Source organism: Passer montanus, unplaced genomic scaffold (genome assembly GCF_014805655.1).
Source record: "Passer montanus isolate IOZ18808 unplaced genomic scaffold, ASM1480565v1 scaffold139, whole genome shotgun sequence".
Classification (NCBI taxonomy): domain Eukaryota; kingdom Metazoa; phylum Chordata; class Aves; order Passeriformes; family Passeridae; genus Passer; species Passer montanus.
The window spans coordinates 796115-815725 of NW_024360830.1; the positions used below are offsets into that span (position 1 = coordinate 796115).

A 19611-nucleotide genomic window follows, 5' to 3' on the forward strand; every position below is an offset into this window, starting at 1 on the left:
AGCTGCTGGGCTGCCCGGGGAGGACAAGGGCTGGAGAGCACCCAGGCAAGAGCCAGCAGACTGTGGGAGCTGCCACGGGGTGGGGAGCAGCCCCACAGTCTGCCTGCTCTGCCCTGGGGTGTAGCAACTCCTCTTTCATTTGAGGGGCTGGAGCTGGGGGGACTGAGCAGAGCAGCCTCTCAGGACCAGCCTGGGCAGGCAGGTAGGACTGGCAGGGTCAGGAATGCCATGGCAGCGCCAGGTACTGACCCCCTGCTCCAGGAGTGCTCACCCAGGCACAGGCCCTGTGCTGGGGACGAGTGCAGGGGACAGACAGAGCCCAGCACACTGCACACCCCAGGCCTTTGGGGCCCTGCTGCATACACAGTTCTCTGCCCACCTTGTTTATTTTACTTATATTTCAGTAATTTGCTGATTACCATTTTTTAACTAACCAGCAGTGATGAATCAGCAGCACGGGAGAGGGTGGAAACTGGTGGCCTTGGACTGTGGCTCCAAGGTCTCAGGGTCTGGGAAGGAAGCCACAGGATCCCTCCAGAAGGGGAAAAAAACCACTCAGCAGTAGCAGCAGCAGTTCTGGCAGGCACGAGGGAGCCAGCTGTTTGCATCCAGCAGCTCCAAGCACATCCTGGAAAGGCTGTTGATAGCCCCAAAAACTTCCAGGAATGGCAGCCATGGCACTGACCTGTGTGGGACAAGACCCGTGGCACTGGGTGTGGGACAAGACACATCAGAGAAGGAATGCATGGCTCGGTGCCACTGTCACTCTGTCTTGGGGTCAGGGCAGGCACTGATGGCACGAGAGGCACCAGGACACACCAGGAGAGCCCCTCCACGCCCAAGGCACAGCCACCAGCAGCACCTCCAGGGCCAGCGAGCTGCCTCCTGCCAAGGGGACCGTGAGAGGCTCTGAGTGGTCTCACTGCCAGCTTCCATGGGCTCCTCCACTGGGAGTGGCTCCCGCCTGTCCCGGGAGGGCCCTGCCTGAGCCCAAGGGTGGCATCATGGCTGAGGCCATGGCTTCACCACAGCTTTGGTGGCCACAGAACACGGGCATCATCCTGCAGCACTCCCACCAGTGCTCTGGGAAATGGGGATCCCAGTGGAACAGCCAGCACAGGGGGAGGCTGCTCGCCACAGGAGCAGCACCCTGGCACAGGGCAGAGGGGCCGAGGCAGTGCCAGCAGGAAGCTCTGCCCGCTCTCACGGCCACCCTGGCATGGAGTGATCCCCCAGGAGCCTTCTCCATTGCTGGGAAGGCACAGAACCGTGAGGCAATCTGGTGTGAAGAAAAACCATTTCCTGCAGCAGGGGCTGCTTTGCTCAACGTTTTACAAAATGTGCTGATGCAACTGCCCTTCCCAGGTGGGATATAAATACAAGCCTTGATGTGGATTCGTGCCCTGCAGCTACACAAACATCGCAACAATGTTTTCTTTGAAAAGAAAAAAGAAAACAAGGAGGAACAAACAGCGAGGATGACAAAATCACCGGCAGTGGAAGTCCGGGGTTCGGGTTGCAGGGGGGGGAGCTGAGGCTCTGCCTTGGGCACCGTGCTCAGCACAACCACCTCCTATTTTGGGACAGTGACCGGGGCCATGAGCTCATGGAAGAGCCACTGTGGGAGCTGAGCAAACTGCGCCGGGGAGGGGGCAGCCCGGCGTGGCAGGGCCACCAGCGAGGACAGCCCCCGAAGGGGTCACCCACCCTGCCTGGACGGAGCGTGTCCCATGGGAGCCCCTTCCTTCTCCTGCATCCAGGCTGCAGAGCACGGGGCTGGGAACCCTCCCGGGCCTGGGACAGCCTGTCAGAGCAGCCCATCGAGCAGCCTGATAAAACCAGCCTCACACTCCGCCCGAGCCTGAGCTTTGTCCTCCAGGCACAAGCGCTGCGTTGTCTCCGCAGCCCGTTCCCAAAAGCCCTTTAACCTGCTGCTCCCCCCGCGAAGGTATTTGGACACACATCCAACACGTGTTGCAGCCATTTTTGGATTCTCTTTAAGCCTCTTGCTGAGATCTCTTTGTGTTTTCTTTGGCTCTGAAGTGATTTCAGGCTCGGAGGCACAACAGCAGAGAATTATCAGCAAGGAGCTGTGCCTGCAGAACTGAGGACGGAGCCGTGCTCTGCCTGCCCTGGAAATCCCCCACTCACCCCGCTTGGGGGCACGCAGCATTTTTAAAAATAGCAGGTTACCCATCACAGCAAACCTCTGCTTGGGACAATTCACCGGGACAGAGGACATGGGGCACCTCTGCAGGGCCACGGGGAAGCTTGATGCAACTTTCCATCGGCCGAGCCAGCTCCAGGAGGGTTCGTTTGAGCCCCCGGAGCTCAGGCTGCTCTGCCCTGCAGCCATCACCAGTTGGGAAAATCCTTCACTTGTCTGGCTCAGCAGCTGACTGAAGGCAGAAAGAGGAAACCTGCTGGTCTGACACAAATCCAGCCAGCTTCCTCTACCTGGCGGGCAGCTTTTGCCAAGGGCTCCTCTGACTCCGCTCCCCCTCCCCAGCAGGAGCACGGAGGGGGCACAAGGGCGTTCCAAACCCAGACTGAGCCGGTCCCAGGCGGCGCTGGGCTCTGCCGGAGCGAGCTACAGAACTCGGAGAGGGGACATCGGGCACGGGAGCACCTCCCTCCCATCCTCCCCACCTCCACCTCCCCCACTGAGCTGCTCGGGGCTGCTTTAAAAAGCAGCAGCAGGAGAAAAAAGCTCAAGCCCTTGGTCGTTGTGCGTTTCTGACATGACAGTGACGGCAGCAGCCGGGACGTGTGGGGACTCAGCCCCGAGGCAGCGGCAGCAGCGCTGCTGCAGAGCTCACACAGCCAGCCCGGGGATGGCTCTCACCGCTGCTGTCTGCCCGTGATGGATGAGGGCATAAACCTTTCAAGGATGCATTTAATTAGCTTGAAAAAGAGCCGGAAGGTGCACACGCAGCAGCTGGCGGCGCAGCTCCTCTGCTGCCTCTGCCGGGCACACAGCGCCGCCGGGATCTGTCACCTGGGGCGCGACACCGGGGACCGCAGAGCCCCGGGAGCAGCCCCGGGCCCTGGGGCTGGGTCCGGGCACCGCCCGCCTCGCCCTGGAGCGGGGCACCGAGGCAGCACCGCCCAGTGCTGACCCAGCCCAGCAGCCATGGGCTCGGCTTCTGGCGGGCTGTGTCCAGGCTCAGACTGCGCCAGATGAGACACTCGCTGTCTGTCCTCCTGCAGCTGGCACCGTGTCAGAGCGGCTGGCACCGGCGGCACGATGGCACTGCCACCCCGACCTGCACTGCGGGCTGGCTCGGGCTGAGCCCGGCGCCGGCGGGGATGGGGAGCCCTGGCCCCTCAGCCCGAGAGCTCCTTCCACAGGCACCGAGCCGGGCTCAGCCCCCACAGAGCACAGGCACAGCACCGTGCCCTTCTTCCAGGGAAAACCGGGATGGAGCCGTTCTAACAGAGCACGGCAGCATGGGAAACTATCCGTGGGGACAGGGAGCCACCCGAGGCCTTGTTAAAGCCACGGCCACGGAGCTGAGGCCAAGCCCAGGCCGAGCTCAGCTGAGCTCAGCCGCGGGATCTGGAAGGGCACCGAGACGCGCAGCGCTGCAGGGAGCTGGGGCAGCAGCAGGGCCCGAGTGCATCCTGCAGGAACGTGGGGCACCGGGAGGTGCCGGCAGTGCCCCACTCATCCTGCAGGAACGCCGGGCACCGGGAGGTGCCGGCAGTGCCCCACTCATCCTGCAGGAACGCTGGGCACCGGGAGGTGCCGGCAGTGCCCCACGCATCCTGCAGGAACGCTGGGCACCGGGAGGTGCCGGGGGAGCCCCCTGGGAGCCCCGCGTGAGGCCAGAGCAGCCCCCAGACTGTGCACCCCCGGACTGTGCAGCCAAACCGAGCGCCTGTCGCCATCTGCTCTGGGGATAAGCCATGCCGGAGGGCAGAACTGGCGAGCGAGAGCCCCTCGGGAGGTGCTGCTGCTCAGCTGCAGAGCTGCCGCCGAAAGGGGCGGGTTTGGCGTCGAGGAACACGCGGGCAGGAGGCGCCGTTCGCCGCCAGAGAGCGACGGGGAAAGCGCTCAGCAGCGCGAGGCTGCCTGGACGCGGCAAGGCCGCGGGCCCCGCAGGAAGGGCGAGGCGGAGATCCCGGGCCAGGATCGCTCCGGGGATGGGCGGCCTTGGAACGGGAGCTGGAGCGCCGGGGCGGCACGGCTCGGCCAAGCTAAGGACCTCGGCAGGGGAACGCGCTGCCGGGCCGGGCGGGAGCGCAGGGAGCGGTGTGCCCGCTCCGGTGTGTCCGCACCGAGCGCCGCTCCGGCCCCGGCCCGCCGCCACTTCCGCCTTCCCGTCACGTGACCAGCGCAACCCGGCGCGACGCCGACGCTCAGGGCCCGGGCGCCGCTTCCTGACGCCATGACGCAGGTCCGCCCCACCGCCGACCCTTCCGCGGGGAAAGTAGTCCCCGGCGGGGCGCCGAGGCCTCTCTCCTCCCGCGGGAGGCGGGCGGCCCCGGGAGGCTCCTGAGGCGGCGGCCGGGGCGCGGAGCGCATCTCCGCCGCGGCGTGCGCTGCGGGCGGGGCAGGGGCCGGGCGGCCGTAAGTAGTCCCNACCGAGCCCCGCGCCGGACGCGGCCGGCGGGAGGCGGGCGGCGGCCCTGACGGCGGCGGTGCTCCCGCAGGTCGAGCGTAGCGGGCCCCGGCAGGGCGGGCATGGAGGAGAATGCGGTGGAGAGCAGCAGCGACGCGAGCTCGCGGGCGGCGCGGGAGGAGCCCACCGAGAGCGGGCTGGGCGTCGGGAGCTCGGTGGCCGTGTCGGCGGACAGCAGCGATGCGGCCGCGGGGCCCGGGCCGCTCTCCCGGGCCGATGAGTCCTGCGTGGGGCAGAGCTCCGACAGCAGCGGGGTCTCCTTGGTAGGTGCTGCTGGGAAGGACGGGGTGGCGGGGAGGGCAGCCTCCCTTCTGGTTCCTGAGGGTTGCTGTAGATATTTCTGACAGACTGAGCTTTGCACTGTTATACTTTGTTATACTCTGTTATACTCTGTTATACCTCTGGTCCACTTGTCAGTCTGAGGAGCAGAACTCCCCTTGGCAGCAAGAGCAGCCCTGCAGGTCCAGGTTTTTGTCAGTACCAAAGAACTTGCTCTGATTCCTTTCCTGGAAATCTTGCAGTGATACTCTGGGTCGTTTGCATAAGCTGGCAGCCCCACGGGCTTGGGCTGGCAAAGGTCTCTCACCTGAGCTCTTCTGGACTCTTTTTATCTGCCAGGAAGAGGTCTCAGAGAGCAGTTCCAGCACAGATGCCATTCCAAGGATTTACCTGCCAGACTCATCCTCTATTGCCCAATCCACCTTGGTCTCCAGTGTCTCCACTGTGAGCCAGTCCATCATGGTGTCAGAGTCCCCACAGGTCCTGGTCCACTCCAGTGTCATCACCGATGGAGCCATAGTTGTGTCAGACTCCACTGCATCCACTTCCTCAGACCTGGGTTCTGCCATTGACAAAATCATCGAGTCCACCATCGGTCCTGACATCATCCAGAGTGAGTGTGTGCTCCCACGTGGACATGGCTGGGTGGGCTGGGGAGGGAGCCACTACACCAGGCCTCAGGAGGTGGGGAAGTATGGACATGGAGTTATTAAGGCTAGGAAAACCTCTGAGATCATTGAGTCCAACTGGTCAGCAGGGTTTTCTCTTCTTACCTTGCTGCAGTGACTCGAGGGTTTGGTGAGGAGCTCGTGTTGCTGGACACCTTCCTTCTGTCCAGCTGCTCCTTCAGCCCAGAGCCAGGCCTTCCTCCCACCTTCAGGCTTCTGTCTGAGCCGGGGTAGCCCCATGGAGCCCCAGTGGCTCTAGCCCCTGGGTCTGGCAGTCACCACTCTGCTCTCCTCTCCCTGCCAGGCTGCATCGCCGTGACCAGCGCAGAGGATGGAAGGGCAGAGACCACGCAGTACCTCATTCTGCAAGGCCCTGATGATGGTGAGGGAGCTCCCTGGGCTGTCTGTGGTGGCCATCTCTGCCTCTGAGCCTTGTGCCACTGGAGCATGGCCTGCAGTGGGTGTCCCAGCTGTATCAGCCACAGTGCTTGTCCCACACTCCTGTCGGGAGCCTGTTCCTGAGCTCGTGTTCAGCCCTGTGCCCCTTGTGTGGGTGCAGCCCTGGATGCAGGGAGGGTCTTGGCTGAGTGGGTTTTGGTGTTTCAGGTGCCCCCATGGTGTCCCAGATGGCCACTTCTGCTCTAGCCAATAGCCTGGCCATAGAGGCTGTTGGTGATGGACCTACCTCCACGTGCCTTGACCAGCCCGGCCCTTCAGAGCCTTCCAGGCAGCTGGAAGTGCTGCAGCTGCCTGCACAGCCACACCGAGCCCGAGAGGCAGATGGTGGGGAGGAGCTGGACCAGCCAGACTTGGAGACCCTGGAAGAGATGATGGAAGTGGTGGTGGTGCAGCAGTTCAAGTGCAAGATGTGTCAGTACAAGAGTGTCTCTAAGAAAACACTGATTAACCACATGAAAGAGCGTCACTTCCAGCCAGGTGTGTGCCAGGGGCTCACAGAAATTCATCTCACTGCAGGCAGGCTCTGCTCTCTCCTGGGAAGAAACAAGAGAGGAGCTGGAGCACAAGGGCCTGTTCTGGCACGGTCTGGTAAAGAGTTTTCTCCCTGTTCTCTGGCAGTGGGTTCAGCTCTGGCTCTGAAGAAAGGACGACCACGAAAGGTGGGAGCTGTTCCAAAGACTGAGGATGAGGAGGCCCCAGAGGAAGAAGATGATGATATTATGGATGCTGGTGCTATTGATGATCCTGAAGGTATGACTCGCCTTCCCCACATCTTACATAGCTCAGTCTTTCCCCATCATCTTTTCTGATGTTTTGGGGCACTTGCCTGCAGAGGACAGTGACTACAACCCAGCTGAGGATGAGCCCCGGGTTCGACTGCCCAAGTATGGCTGCACTGTCGCCACCTCCAGCGAGGAGAGGCCACGTCGACGGCCAGGGAGACCCCGCAAGCTGCTTCGTCTGGAGAACATGTCTCAGGACATGCAGGAAGGTGAGGCAGCTGGGAGGCAGCAGCCCTGTTCAGGGGTGGAGCAGGGAGTGGTGCACAAGCTCCTGGAGCCGCAGTGAGAATGTGATGGAGCTGTGCTGTGTTCTGTGGAGCAGGAGGGGACGTGGAGCCCTTGGTGACGTCCCAGAGCACACCAAGCCAGGAGCTGCAGAGCTCAGAAGCAGCCAGTTCCTCCGGCCTGGAGAATGGGACCAGTGAGAACCTGGCAGAGCCCGGCATCAGCCAGTCTGACTCGGAGAACAAGGACCCTTCCTCCAACACCGGTGCTGAGGATGCAGACGTCGTCCCCCGGCGGCGCGGGCGGCCCTCCCGCCGCTTCCTGGGCAAGAAATACCGCAAGTACATGGGGCGCAGGTGAGGGGTGCGCTGGGCCCTCGGGCCTGTGCCCAGGGCTGGGCCAGCCCGTTTGCCACTGCAGCTCTGAGCCCCGCTCCTGTTGCTGCAGGTACTACTACAAGTCCCCCAAGCCCCTGATGCGGCCCTACCTGTGCCGGATCTGCGGCTCGCGGTTCCTCACGCACGATGACCTGCGCTTCCACGTCAACTCGCACGAGGCCAACGACCCGCAGCTCTTCAAGTGTCTGCAGTGCAGCTACCGCTCCCGGCGCTGGTCCTCCCTCAAGGTGAGCTTCACCTGCCCTCCTCGAACCCACAGGCTGCCTGGCAGCCCCAGGTCTCATGGCCCTGGTCTGCCTCTTACAGGAGCACATGTTCAACCACGTGGGCAGCAAGCCCTACAAGTGCGAGGAGTGCAATTACACCAGCGTGTACAAGAAGGATGTCATTCGGCACTCCACAGTGCACAGCCGGGACAGGTGAGGGCAGCACAGTCCTGGGGACTGAGCAGCACTGACACTGTTCTTCCTGTCCTGGGAGGGTGGCCGTGGCTGCCCCATCCCCTGACCCTTTCCAAAACAGAGAGTTTTGTTGTCTAGGTATAAGAAAGCTTGGGGTGTGGCTGACACAAGGGGCTTTTCTTATTTATTTTCAGGAAGAAGAGAGCTGATCCGGTGAGTTTGAATACTCTGTTGACTTGAATCTCCACACTGTTACATGGGAAGAGGCACATCTGGGTCTTCACAAAATCTCAGTGCCTTGTTGAGGGCATTGTTTCTGGATCTCCTGAGGAAAGGCAACCCAGGTCCTCCAGTGGGGAGAAGGTAAAGAAACTGGTGAGCTCATCCAGGTGATCTCATCTTTATGCTCTCTATCCAGCCACCAAAGCTGAACTCCTTCCCATGCCCTGTCTGCAACCGTGTCTACCCCATGCAGAAGAGGCTTACACAGCACATGAAGACACACAGTACAGAGAAGCCACACATGTGTGACAAGGTGAGGGGGGAGCAGCTTGGGGAGGGGCTGGCAGCGGGTGAGGAAGGGCAGGGAGTGAGCTCTGCTTCACTTTGTTTCACCACAGTGCGGGAAGTCCTTTAAGAAGCGTTACACCTTCAAGATGCACCTGCTGACACACATCCAGGCCATTGCCAACCGCAGGTAGGAGCCCAGTGTGCCTGGGCAGAGCCTGTGTCCTGGTCCCCCTCAGGAGGTGTGACAGGTGGCTTTGTCCTGGCAGGTTCAAGTGTGAGTTCTGTGACTATGTCTGCGAGGACAAGAAGGTCCTGCTGAACCACCAGCTGTCACACATGAATGACAAGCCCTACAAGTGCAGCGTCTGCAAGTATTCCACCTTCCGGGAGGACTTCCTGGTCTCGCACATGGCAGTCAAGCACACAGGTGAGAGAAGCTGTTTGACCGATGCCCTGCACCCCCCCTTCTCCCAAAGGCAGTCAGAGTCTGCCTGCTCTCCCTCCCGTGCCTGGGGACCTCCTGCCTGAGTCCCCCTCCCGGGCCCTGCAGGAGGGAAGCCGTTCGCTTGCGAGTTCTGCCACTTCACCACCAAGCACAAGAAGAACCTGCGCCTGCACGTGCAGTGCCGCCACGCCGACTCCTTCGAGGAGTGGGCTCAGAGGCACCCCGAGGAGCCGCCCTGCCGCCGCCGCCCCTTCTTCACCCTGCAGCAGATCGAGGAGCTGAAGCAGCAGCACAGCCAGGTGCAGGCACCGGCTGAGCCAGAGGCCAGCTCACCGGTGAGTGCCAGGCCTAGTCCCAGCTCCTGGTGCTCGCTGCCCACTGTGCTGTCAGCACTCTCTCTCACGCAGGCACCTCTTGGCCCCATCACTTGTCACATGGTCCAGGCTGTTGCAGGTGCAGAGCCCTCTGTTCTCTCGCAAGGTTCCCTGGAAGGGGCCACCATCATCTATGAACAAGGTAAGTGAGCACTCAGGAAGGGGGTGGGATGAGGAAGGAGGTAGGTGAGCTCCTGCCTGACCCTTCTATCTGACCCCCCAGATGTGTCTGGATCAGCAGAGCTGGCCACGCAGACAGCCCTGGATCTGCTGCTGAACATGAGCACCCAGCGGGAGCTGGCTGCCAGCTCGCTGCAGGTGGGCAGAGTCAAGGGGAGCTGGGCCTGCTGGGGGCTGGCACAAGGAGGCTTCCCAGCCCTGTTCTGCTGCAGGGGTGTCTTGCAGAGACTTGCCCCCTTGGCTGAGCTGCTATATTGTACAGGTGGCAGTGGTGAAGCCAGATGACCCAGGAGAAACACCAGGCCCCTGTGAGCTGCAGGCACAGGAGGAGGAGGAGGCAAAGGTGGACTCTAAGGAGCAGCAGCAAAAGTTGGTGATGCTGCACATGGCAGAGTCTGGGCAGACACTTGTGCAGGAGGCTTATGGGGAAGCAAGCCTGAGTGGCTCGGAGCTGCAGCAGATCACCATCCCCTTCAATGGCACAGCAGAGTACAGCATCATCGCACCCATCAGCGAGGAGATCCAGGCTCCTGGCACACTGTACAGGTCAGCTTATGGGAGGAGTGGGGAGGGGGAGGCACTTTGGCCTCCAACTGGGAGGCTTTAGTGGTGAGGAAGAGGAGGAGGCAGGTTGTCACTGACCCGGTGCTCTCCAACAGTGAGGAGGAGAGTCCTGTGGAGACCTCCCACACAGTTGTGGTGAGCGGAGCTGTGATGACAGAGGAGGCACTGAAGGACCATAGCAATCACTACATCATGTCATCCAGTGTCCCAGAGAGCCAGTTCCAGAGCATGGAGGTAAGGATGTGAGCCTTCTCCCCATCCCCAGCAGCAGTGGGAGCAGGTGTGACTGGTGTTTCTCTCGTAGCCCCTCAGTGGGGATGCTGCCTTTTCCTCACCCACGGAGGGCCAGGAGGCAGAGCCCGACGGCATCAAGTGGCCCGTGGTGCAGTGTGTCACCAGTCTGTTCCAGAAGGACTCGTCTTTATCCCCAGCATCCGAGGGGCAGGAAGTGTCACCCCCAAAGATCAAGTGGCCTGCACTCCAAGGCATGGCCAAGAAGCTCACATGCAAGGTTTCCACAGCCAAGAAGCTCTCATGCAAGATTTCCACGGCCAAGAAGTTTTCATGCAAGATTTGCACAGCCATGTTCACAGGGAGAGCGGAGATGGAGAGTCACAAGAGAGCCCACATTGGGCCCAGCACTTTCAAGTGTCCTGACTGTCCCTTCACTGCCACACTCTGGCCAGAGGTCCGGGTAAGTTTCCTGGTGCAGGGCAGCCCTGGGAACAAGGGGTTTGGAGAAACGGGGGTTTCTGACCCAGCACTTGTCCTTGTGCCCCAGAGCCACATGGTTCAACATGCCAACCTCCGGCCACACAAGTGCCCCCACTGCAGCTTTGCCTCTAAGAACAAGAAGGACCTGCGCAGGCACATGCTGACCCACACCAATGAGAAGCCCTTCGCCTGCCAGGTCTGTGGGCAGAGGTGAGTGGTGGAGCTGGGCTGATCCTGCTTTGAGGGATCCCACAGAGCTCTGCAAGGCTCAAGAGGAGATAAAATCTTGGCAGAGCTGTCTGCCCCAAACCTTCCCCAGCATCAACCCATTAGAGGGGACAGTGGCCTTGGGAATGGTTCCTGCTGCAGGTGGACCCAACTTTGTCTCCGAGGAACCTCTGCATAGGAGGGTTCAGTCCCTGGGACTGATGGGAAGATGCTGGGAGAGGGGACAGGCCATGTTGTGGGATGTGCTGATGGGGCCCGTGTCCTGCGGAGAGCGCAGGATCCTGTGCTGCCTGTGGCACACTCCACCTCACTCTGCCTCTCCATAGGTTCAACCGTAATGGGCACCTCAAGTTCCACACACAGCGTTTGCACAGCTCAGAGGGAAAAAGGCCAGGGCCAGCTGCTGCCCAGCAGACCATCATCCTGAACAGCAACGAGGACACCCTGGCCACCCTACACAGTAAGACATGTCCCTGGGACCAGGGCTGACCTGTGGGTGTCCTACATCCAGAGTCCCATGCAGGATTCTCCCAGCTTGTGGGTCTGGTGGGGCTGAAGGGCCAGGAGGATTCTCCTGCAGTTGGAATTGCTGGAGACAGAGACCAAGGGGCTGGGCCCAGGCAACTGTGCAGAATGAGGGGGGCCTGTGTTCCCTGCAGACAGGTCCTGGTAGATCAGTACATGTGGGAGCAGCTCACACTGGAAGCAGAATTGAGGTTCTGATATGGAGGGTGAGCAGAGCCCAGAGACTGCCTCGTGCTTTTCACTGGGGCATGTTTCAGGCACTGGGGAGCGAGGGTGTGGGTAGCCCTGGCAGTGTCCCCAGCAGCATCCCCACCCTCTGTGTTGCAGCAGCTCTGCAGGCTGGCCAGGCCGTGCTGGCTCCCGAGCGGCTGCAGCAGGCTCTGGGGCAGGAGCACATCCTTGTTGCACAGGAGCAGAGCGTCACCAGCCAGGTGAGTTGGGTCCCTTGGCCTCAGCTCATGTCCTCTGTGGCTGCTTCTCATGGTGGGGCTGTGGTCAGGCCCAGCCCCCCTGACCACACTGGGAACTTGCTGACGTTGCAGGAGGAAGCAGCCTACATCCAGGAGATCACGACTGCTGACGGACAGACAGTACAGCACTTAGTGACTGCTGACAACCAGGTGAGGGGACATGGCCCACGGATGGGAGACTGTCTAGTGGGAAGAGCTGGCAGCAGTGGGGAAAGCAGGGCTCCACAGGGAGAGCTGAAGGCACTGGGGTGGTAGAAACAGGCACAGAAAACAGACCAAATCCAGCTCTTCTGATGGGGGTGGGGAGTGGTGACCTTTTTCTGGGTCTGAATTCCCATGTTTGCAGGTTCAGTACATTATTGCCCAGGAAGGTGTCCCGCACTTGCTTCCCCAAGAGTATGTTGTTGTCCCAGAGGGACATCACATCCAGGTGAGCTTCAGACTATCTGCTCCCATCACATGGTGGGTGGGGCTCATGGGGTGTCACGTGTGAGGCTGGGCCCCCTCTTGCTTACTCTGGGTCACAGCATTGTTGGGAGGCCTGGACACCCACAGACCCCAGCACAGCCTCCCTGTTTGTCCCCAGGTACAGGATGGTCAGATCACCCACATCCAGTATGAGCAGGATGGCCAGTTCCTCCCGGAGTCACAGGTAAGGAGCCAGGCATGGTTGGCAGGAGCTGGAGGGTGGGTCTGAGGCTGCAGTTGGAGAGGGATATGTGAAATAGAGGGAGCTCATGGGCTGGTGCCTGAGTGCAGCAGCCATGGCTGGAGCAGCTCCAGGAGGAACCCTCCCCTCAGGCATTCCCTGTTTTCCCCTCTGTAGATCCAGTACATGCCTGTGTCGCCAGAGCAGCAGCTCGTCACCCAGGCACAGCTGGAAGCAGCAGCACACTCGGCTGTCTCAGGTAGTAGCACAGCCCTGTGCCATTAGGGCCTGTCCTCCCAGGCTGGGGTGCCAGTCCTGTTGTTGGGGTGGCAGCAAGCTGTGCAGTCCTTGGTGGGAGGGCTGGGAAGATCAGGCTTGATCACTGTTCTGCTGCCAGCCATGGTGTCCAAGGGCAGATATTTGCTGGTCCCTGCCTGTCAGTTGTGGAACAGGGTTAAGCAGAGCTGTGCTCCCAGCTGGAGCCCCACATGGGCAGGGTGGCCTTTTGTCCCTTCCCGGGGACAGGTGGGGAGCATGGAGGGGAGCCCTGAGCGGGCAGTGGCTGCCCCTGCCCTCGCTCAGAGGCAGCACTGACCTCTCCCCTGCAGCGGTGGCGGATGCGGCGATGGCGCAGGCGCAGGGCGTGTTCACCGCCGAGGCAGCAGCGGAGCAGATGCAGCAGCTGCAGCCGGGCATCCACTACGACGTCATCACGCTGTCGGACTAGCACCGCGCTGCGCCGGCTGCAGCCGCCCCAGCCAGCAGTTGCCTTATTGTGCCGGGGCTGCGAGGGGCGCACCGGGGCCGTGGGGGCACAGACACAGCCAGGGACACGCTGCCACTCAGCCCTGTGCCCTGGGGTCCTGACCTCCCCCCAGAGACTGCTCAGCAGCCACAGGGGCAGCCCTTGTGTGCACGGTCTCTTTGCCTGTTGCACTTGGTGGTCTGAAATCCCTTTCCCTGCGGGGGCAGCCATGGATCAGCCCAGCACGTGAGGATCCTGGGGAAGCCATGGGCTGGGCACAACTGTGGTGCAGTGTCAGAGATGAGGTGTGTGCAGCCACAGCCGCTGCTCCCTGCAGCCATGGGGCCAGTGGTCCTAGTGTGCCAGCAGCCAGCCCTCCTGTGGTATCTCCAGCCTGCGGCCAGGCAGCAGCAGGGCTCTGGACTGGAGGAACCAAGGAGAGGGAGGCAGAAGATGCTCTATTTTTCTTCTGAAGAGAAATGGACTCTCATGTTAATCCGCTGGTGGTTGTTGGAGGGTTCAGCTGTGACATTCTCAAGCTTTGACTATGCTTATGAATAAAAAGGGATGGAGACCTGTGTGTGTGCCTGCTTAGGGCTCCAGGGGACAGGGATGCCACAGCCCAGCCTCAGCATGGTCCTGGAGTTGAGGCCCTCGGGTCCAGCAGCCCAGCACTGTGCTGGGCCAGTCGCTGCTGGCAGAGGCCCTGGGCTATCAGCTGCCTCCCGCCCGAGTGACCTTGACTCCTGAGAAGCGAGCCAGGCAGCTGGGACAGCGGTGGGCTGGGGGCTGGAGTCATGAAATTAATCGAGTGGTAAACAGCCTAAATCCCGTGTAACTCTGTCCCGAGCCACACACCGCCCTCCTGAGCGGCTTGTCTGGGCCTATTTACATGCGATTATAACAGCTAATCGCAGAGTTTTAGTTCTCTGCTCCTGCATTAAACTGATTATCCACAGAGGGGGAAAAAGGCCGGGAACCACCGTGGCTCGGTGAGAGCCTCTGTGAAGCCTGAGCCCCGCGGGGGTGGGGTGATCCCTGCCCTCCTGCAGGGCACGGCGGTGGCACCGGGGCCGCTGTGGGACCCCCCGACCAGCAGGGCAGTGAGCTGTGGTGGCCCCGCACCTCCCCGAGGTGGCCGCGCTGATGTGGCTGTCCCAGCCGTGGCTGTGTCCGCTGCCTTCTCACCCGCCTTGCCGGTGGCGCTGGTGTGTGGCTGTGCCTGCCGGGCTGCGGCTCGCCCGGCTCCAGCTGTGTCCGCCTGCTGTGCCGGCCGTGCCCTCCCTCTCCAGCTGTGCCGTGCAGGGTCAGGGTGCTGCGCGCAATCTGCAGGCGCTTTCCTAGATTACAGCCCCATTATCTAATCAAGCAGATCCACGGCGCTGATTAGGCTGGACGAGTCCCGTGGGGACAAGGTTATGGGGCCACCACGAGGCCATGGCCAGGGCTGGTCCCAGCCAGCAGCACCAGTGTCCCGGCTGGCTTGGGGCTTCCGCACCTGCGGCTGCCCAGAGCACACCATCAGCCCAGTGTGGGATGGATGGGACCAGAGCTCTGGCTGCTGGCTGCTGGGAGCTCCAGGTGCTGCTCGGGCTCTGGCCATGGGGTAGTGCAGGGGCATGGGACCTCTGGGTGCTGGCCCCTGAGCCCTGGGACGTTCTGCTGTCAGCAGGGCCTGCAGGGATCCGGGGATGTGGCCGGGCTCATTAGCACCAGTGACCTTCGCCTTCCCGTCCTGGCCAGCGCTAAGCGGGTTTGTTACATATTTAATATCCTGAGAGCGTTATTAGTCGGTATTTAATGACGGATACAACCTGTGGGATAATCCCAGTCTTAGTGGGGAGGCGTGGTGGCAGGAGCAGGTGGCTCAGGGGGTCGCAGGCTCTCGGGGCCCCTCACACAGCTGCCCACCACTGCCCTGCCCACCACTGCCATGCTGTGCCAACCACAGGAACCCCCCAGTGCCTTGCAGGGGTCCCCTCTGTCCATGGGGCTGCGGGACCCTTCCCTTTGTCACTCTGCTGCTGGGAATCCAGCGGCAGGCATGGCAGTGCTGGGGCTTGGGTGAGGACCTGGCCAAGCCAGAGGACAAGCAGGATGGGCCAGCATGGGTCGCTGTCCCCCCACCAGGCTGTAATTCTTCCACCAGCCCCTGGCCCTCCAACCTTCCACAGCATAGGGGGCTCTGCCACCCCCAGCCCCAAGTCAGGGCTGGGGCATGGATGGGGCACAGCTCAGCACTGCAGTGAAGCCCCAGCTGGGCTGTGTGCTTGTGGCTCTGGGTGTCGTGGGGCTCCGTGTGCCGCCCCAGGGTGCCATCGTACCCCATCCCTGGGAGCTGAGCTGGGGGGCTGGGAGGGAGCAGGGCTCTGGCTGGTGGCAGGCAGGCAAGGACGGTCCCTGCAAGTCCCTGCCCAACAGTAGCTGGGGAAGGGGGGGTATCAGGTGCCCCAGATCCTGCTGCTGCTCTCGTGGGTGCTAATACCCCCTAATCAGCTGTCAGTCACTGCAGACCCCAGCAGCTATAAAAGACCCGGGAGCAGCTCCCCGGCTCCTCTCCTGCAGAATGGCAGCACCTCGGGGCGAGAGGAGCCCAGGACAAGAGCTGGGAGGCTGCGGGGGGCCTTGGGGGACCCTGCGAGGGCCGCCCCAAGCCCTCCTGCCCTGCCCCTGCCCCTACTCCTGCCCCTGTCCCGTTTTGGCCGGGTACAGCCTCCTGCCAGCCCCGCTCAGCCTCGTGACGCCCCTGGTAAGTGCCGCGTGCGGCTCCGGGGAGGAACGGGATGCGGGGCTCTCCCGGGACCGGGATGGGACTGTGCGGGGTGGTTGGAATCGGGGCTGGGGACCTGCTGTCCCGAGGCCCCGGCATTCTCCTGCCCGCACACACACACCGTCCTGCACTTGGCACTTGGGGTGCCCACGGGAGAGGAAAACGGCGGGCAGGATTCAGCTCTGCCCTCTGCCACGCACAAGGGGCCGAGCCCTGACATCCCACAGCCCCTCTCCTCTGGCTGTCACGCCCCCCTGTCCCACCCTGACGCCCCTGTGCCCCTCCAGGTCTCAGCACCCTACGAGGTGCCGCTGGGGCTGCCCGCAGAGCCGGGGCGGGTGAAGGCGGCGGCGCGAGAGAGCACCGGGGCACTGAAGGCTTGGCTGGCGCGACACCCCAGGAACCCCTACCCCAGCAAGGGGGAGAAGGTGATGCTGGCCGTGGTCAGCCGGATGAGCCTCACCCAGGTCTCCACCTGGTTCGCCAATGCCCGCCGGCGCCTCAAGAAGGAGAAAAAGGCGAGCTGGGCCACACACAGCGCCTCGGATGGCGAGGACAGCGAGGGCGAGGGGGTCCCGTCAGGGGCCGTCCCCATTCCCAGTTCCAGCCCCATGCAGGATGGGTGCGGGGGCAGCCCCGAGGTGACAACAGGCCCTGGGCAGGACAAGCAGCCCCAGAAACCCAAGATCTGGAGTGTGGCAGAGATGCTGGAATCTTCCCCCAGCAAGAACGGGTGTCCTCCGGGGGTGCCAGTGGTGCTGGAGCAGCTATAGGGCTGGGACAGTCACGCCCTGTCCCCAAGGGCATGACAGGAGAGACAGGCATGAGATCCAGCAGCTGCCTCACCAAGGAGAGTGGGAGGGACACAAAACAGTAATAAATGTGACTCTGTCTTGGGTCTCCTGGTGTGCCTGTGTGTGGTGGGGATGCAGGGGTGCCAGCAGAGGTGGTAGGGTAATTTCACTGCCAGTACCTCAGAGAGGAGCCCCTGTGAAGCAGGGCAGGTCCAAGGCAGAGATTAAAAATAGACTTAGCTCTTCTTAATAAAAGTAATAAAATGGTTAGCAGTATTAAATTAATCCTTACAAAACAAAACCCAAGGAGGTTAAATAGAGACTGGAGGCTGTGCAAAAAAAAAAAAAAAAAAAAAAGAAAAGAAAACCCACAATGACTACAAAATAGCTGCAAAGACATCTTTACACACCAAAGAAACTCCTCCACTCCTCCCCTCTGGGACACAGTGTCAGCGAACACGAGACTCACACATGAGAAAGAAACACAGATGCGATGGGAGCAGCCCCACGAGGAGCGTGGGCGCCGCAGACAGAACTATTTACACTCTGGACACGGAGCCGTGCCGGGCAGTCCGGCTGCAGGAGCCCCCGGGCTCTCCCGTCCCTCTCCTGCCATCTGGCTGCAGTGCCCAGCACTCTGCTGGCATCGGTGTCCTCCTGGCTCCTGCTCTTTGTCTGCTGTGGAGGAGGGCAAGAGCCGAGGTCTGGCCCAAATGCTTGTAGGCTGACACGAGCTCCTGCAGCTGCTCCAGCCAGTGTGAGCACCCACATGGAAAAGACAGTGCTGCTCTGCACGGGAAGGCACCAGGCACTGAGCTTCTCCCCGTGGCCCAGGCGGAGCATGCTGTGGGTCAGAGGACGTGTGTACCTCAAGGAACCCAAATCCGGCCTGGCTCAGGCACAGGGGGTGGCTGTGCAGGGTCAGGAGTGGGGGAACCCAAAGACCTCCAGGCACAGGCACTGGCAGAGGCTGTAGACAATGCAGAGGAGGAGGGTGGAGGGCACAAGACTGACCAGGATGATGCCCAGGCTGTGGTGCTCGATGAGCAGGAGGTAGATGCCGAAGGGCAGGGAGCTGAAGTAGAGGAGGCAGAGGACGCCCAGAATGAAGCGGGGGATGGCTTGCCAGCCCCAGGAGCGCCACTTCTGCCCGGGGCCGTGGCAGGGCAGGGCACCCAGGCTCGTGGGGCGGTACAGCCGCACCACCTCCAGCCTGCCCAGGCTCTCCGGTGGGGCTACGTCCTCTGGCACCTCCAGGATGGTGACAACCAGGCAGTCGGGGCTGGATGTGGGCTCCAGCACGCTGGGGCAAAGGAGTACCTCAGGAGAGAGGGGCGGGCCCCGTTTCTTGGCCCGTTCACGGCCTGTCAGCAGCGCCAGTGCCTCACAGTCATCCTGCAGCTGCTGCACGTCCCCGCCCGGCACCGGGCTGTGCTGGCGGCAGAAGGGGCAGCGGAGCTGGGGGGTTGAAGTGTCCCCCGGGGGAACAATCCTGCGCAGGCAGCGGGCACAGAGGCGATGGCCACAGCGGAGCAGCTTGGGCCTGCGGGCACGGGCGTCGAAGCGGCTGTAGCAGATGTGGCACTCCAGCTCGGGGGACGAGGGTGCCACCGGCGGGGACACCAGCTTGCTCTCTGGCTGGGCCATGCTCCTGGTGGGCTGCAGGGAGGGCACCGCTGTCAGCCAGGGCTGGGGCAGGCCCCGGGCCGCTGCCTGCCGTGGTCATTGTCCCGGCCAGACCCCGGGGCTCGGCGGCAGAGTGGGGCAGTGACAGCACAATGGTGGCCACAGCCCCTCCCCGGCCCCGACTCCAACCCCCGCCCGGTGCCGCCGGCGCTGGCACTCGCCGTCATCCCCGCCGCTGCTTTGCGGGGAAAAAATCGCTGCCAGGGGCCGGCGCCGGCGGAAGGGCAGCTCCCGGACGCATCTTTGGCCCTCACGGCGCGCGTGGGTTCGCTGGGGCCCCGGGATGGCTCCGAACACCGGCTCTGCCGCCGGCGGGCACCCCGCTGCCGTGCTCCCGCCCCCGCTCCCGGCCCGCACCGCATCCTCTCCCGTACCTGCGCTCCGCAGCTCCCGGCGGCGACTCAGCGGCGGGTCGGTGCCCGCCGCCGGCGGGCTCGGTGGCACCGGTGGGCTCGGCGGCGGCGTGCCCGCCGCGCTGCGGGGGCGAGCACGGCGCAGGGGCCGCCGGCAGCGCCGCGGCGTTGGCCCGGTAACGGGAGCGGGGAACGGAGGGGGAGCTCGGACGGGCCGTGCCGGAGCCCTGCGGAGCCTCCTCCCGCAGAACCGGGCCCCGCCGGCTGCTGAGGGGCAGCGCAGGGGTCGGTGCAGGGGGCGGTGCGGGGTTTGGTGCGGGATCGGTGCGGATCCCGGTACTCCGGGATTCCCCGCTCACGGTCAGCCCTGAGCCCCTTCCCGGCGTGGGGCCTGCAGTAGCGGCGCCTGGGGCTCAGCATGCCCGGGGGGTCGAGCTGGGGGCACTCGGGGGACACAGCACTTGGCAGGTTCAGGCTGGGCACAGCCAAGCCCCCCGCACATCCTGCACTGCAGGTTGTGATTCCCAAGCTCAGTCAAATCCAGCCCCAGCTGCTGCCCTTACAGGGGGTTTCCAGCAGCCCTGGGGGGCAAAAGAGATCCCCTCCTTCCCTCCAGACAGGAGAGTGGCAGCACTGCCCACCACAGGGACAATAGTAGTGAGGGCCTTTCCATCCAAATCGCCCAGGTTTAGTACAGCCTGTCAGAGAGCTCTCATGTGAGGGCTTCAGCTCCTGGTGTGCCTCATTCCCCTCAGTCCTGCCTAATT

General features: G+C 62.6%; 3 protein-coding genes across 8 annotated transcripts; 2 read left to right on the forward strand and 1 right to left on the reverse strand.

Moving 5' to 3' along the window:
- The first annotated feature begins 4431 nt into the window (after positions 1-4431).
- ZNF335 (zinc finger protein 335) lies at positions 4432-13815 on the forward strand. 6 transcript variants are annotated; one of them, XM_039699721.1, is made up of 28 exons: positions 4432-4573; positions 4657-4888; positions 5244-5517; positions 5877-5954; positions 6179-6508; positions 6650-6781; positions 6864-7022; positions 7136-7394; positions 7486-7663; positions 7743-7855; positions 8032-8050; positions 8256-8372; positions 8458-8534; positions 8614-8774; positions 8898-9127; positions 9200-9308; positions 9390-9484; positions 9609-9892; positions 10006-10144; positions 10215-10604; positions 10692-10834; positions 11179-11312; positions 11705-11808; positions 11920-11997; positions 12194-12277; positions 12434-12499; positions 12674-12755; positions 13105-13223. In XM_039699721.1, the coding sequence occupies exons 2-28, from the start codon at positions 4688-4690 to the stop codon at positions 13221-13223; spliced, it is 4155 nt and encodes a 1384-aa protein (XP_039555655.1). In that variant the 5' UTR covers positions 4432-4573; positions 4657-4687. The 6 variants fall into 6 exon arrangements, with proteins under 6 accessions (XP_039555655.1, XP_039555656.1, XP_039555658.1 ...); XM_039699722.1 differs by lacking the exon at positions 4432-4573 and having other exon boundaries at positions 4605-4888; positions 11708-11808; positions 13105-13815; XM_039699724.1 differs by lacking the exon at positions 4432-4573 and having other exon boundaries at positions 4605-4888; positions 9236-9308.
- A 1644-nt stretch (positions 13816-15459) lies between these two features.
- Positions 15460-17393, forward strand: LOC120497845 (homeobox protein TGIF1-like). The gene is made up of 2 exons (XM_039699791.1): positions 15460-15561; positions 15666-17393. The coding sequence occupies exons 1-2, from the start codon at positions 15460-15462 to the stop codon at positions 16782-16784; spliced, it is 1221 nt and encodes a 406-aa protein (XP_039555725.1). The 3' UTR covers positions 16785-17393.
- A 30-nt stretch (positions 17394-17423) lies between these two features.
- On the reverse strand, positions 17424-18961 carry LOC120497806 (E3 ubiquitin-protein ligase RNF182-like). The gene is made up of 2 exons (XM_039699726.1): positions 18866-18961; positions 17424-18464 (listed from the first exon to the last, which is right to left on the reverse strand). The coding sequence occupies exon 2, from the start codon at positions 18450-18452 to the stop codon at positions 17727-17729; it is 726 nt and encodes a 241-aa protein (XP_039555660.1). The 5' UTR covers positions 18453-18464; positions 18866-18961; the 3' UTR covers positions 17424-17726.
- Between the last annotated feature and the right edge of the window lie 650 nt (positions 18962-19611).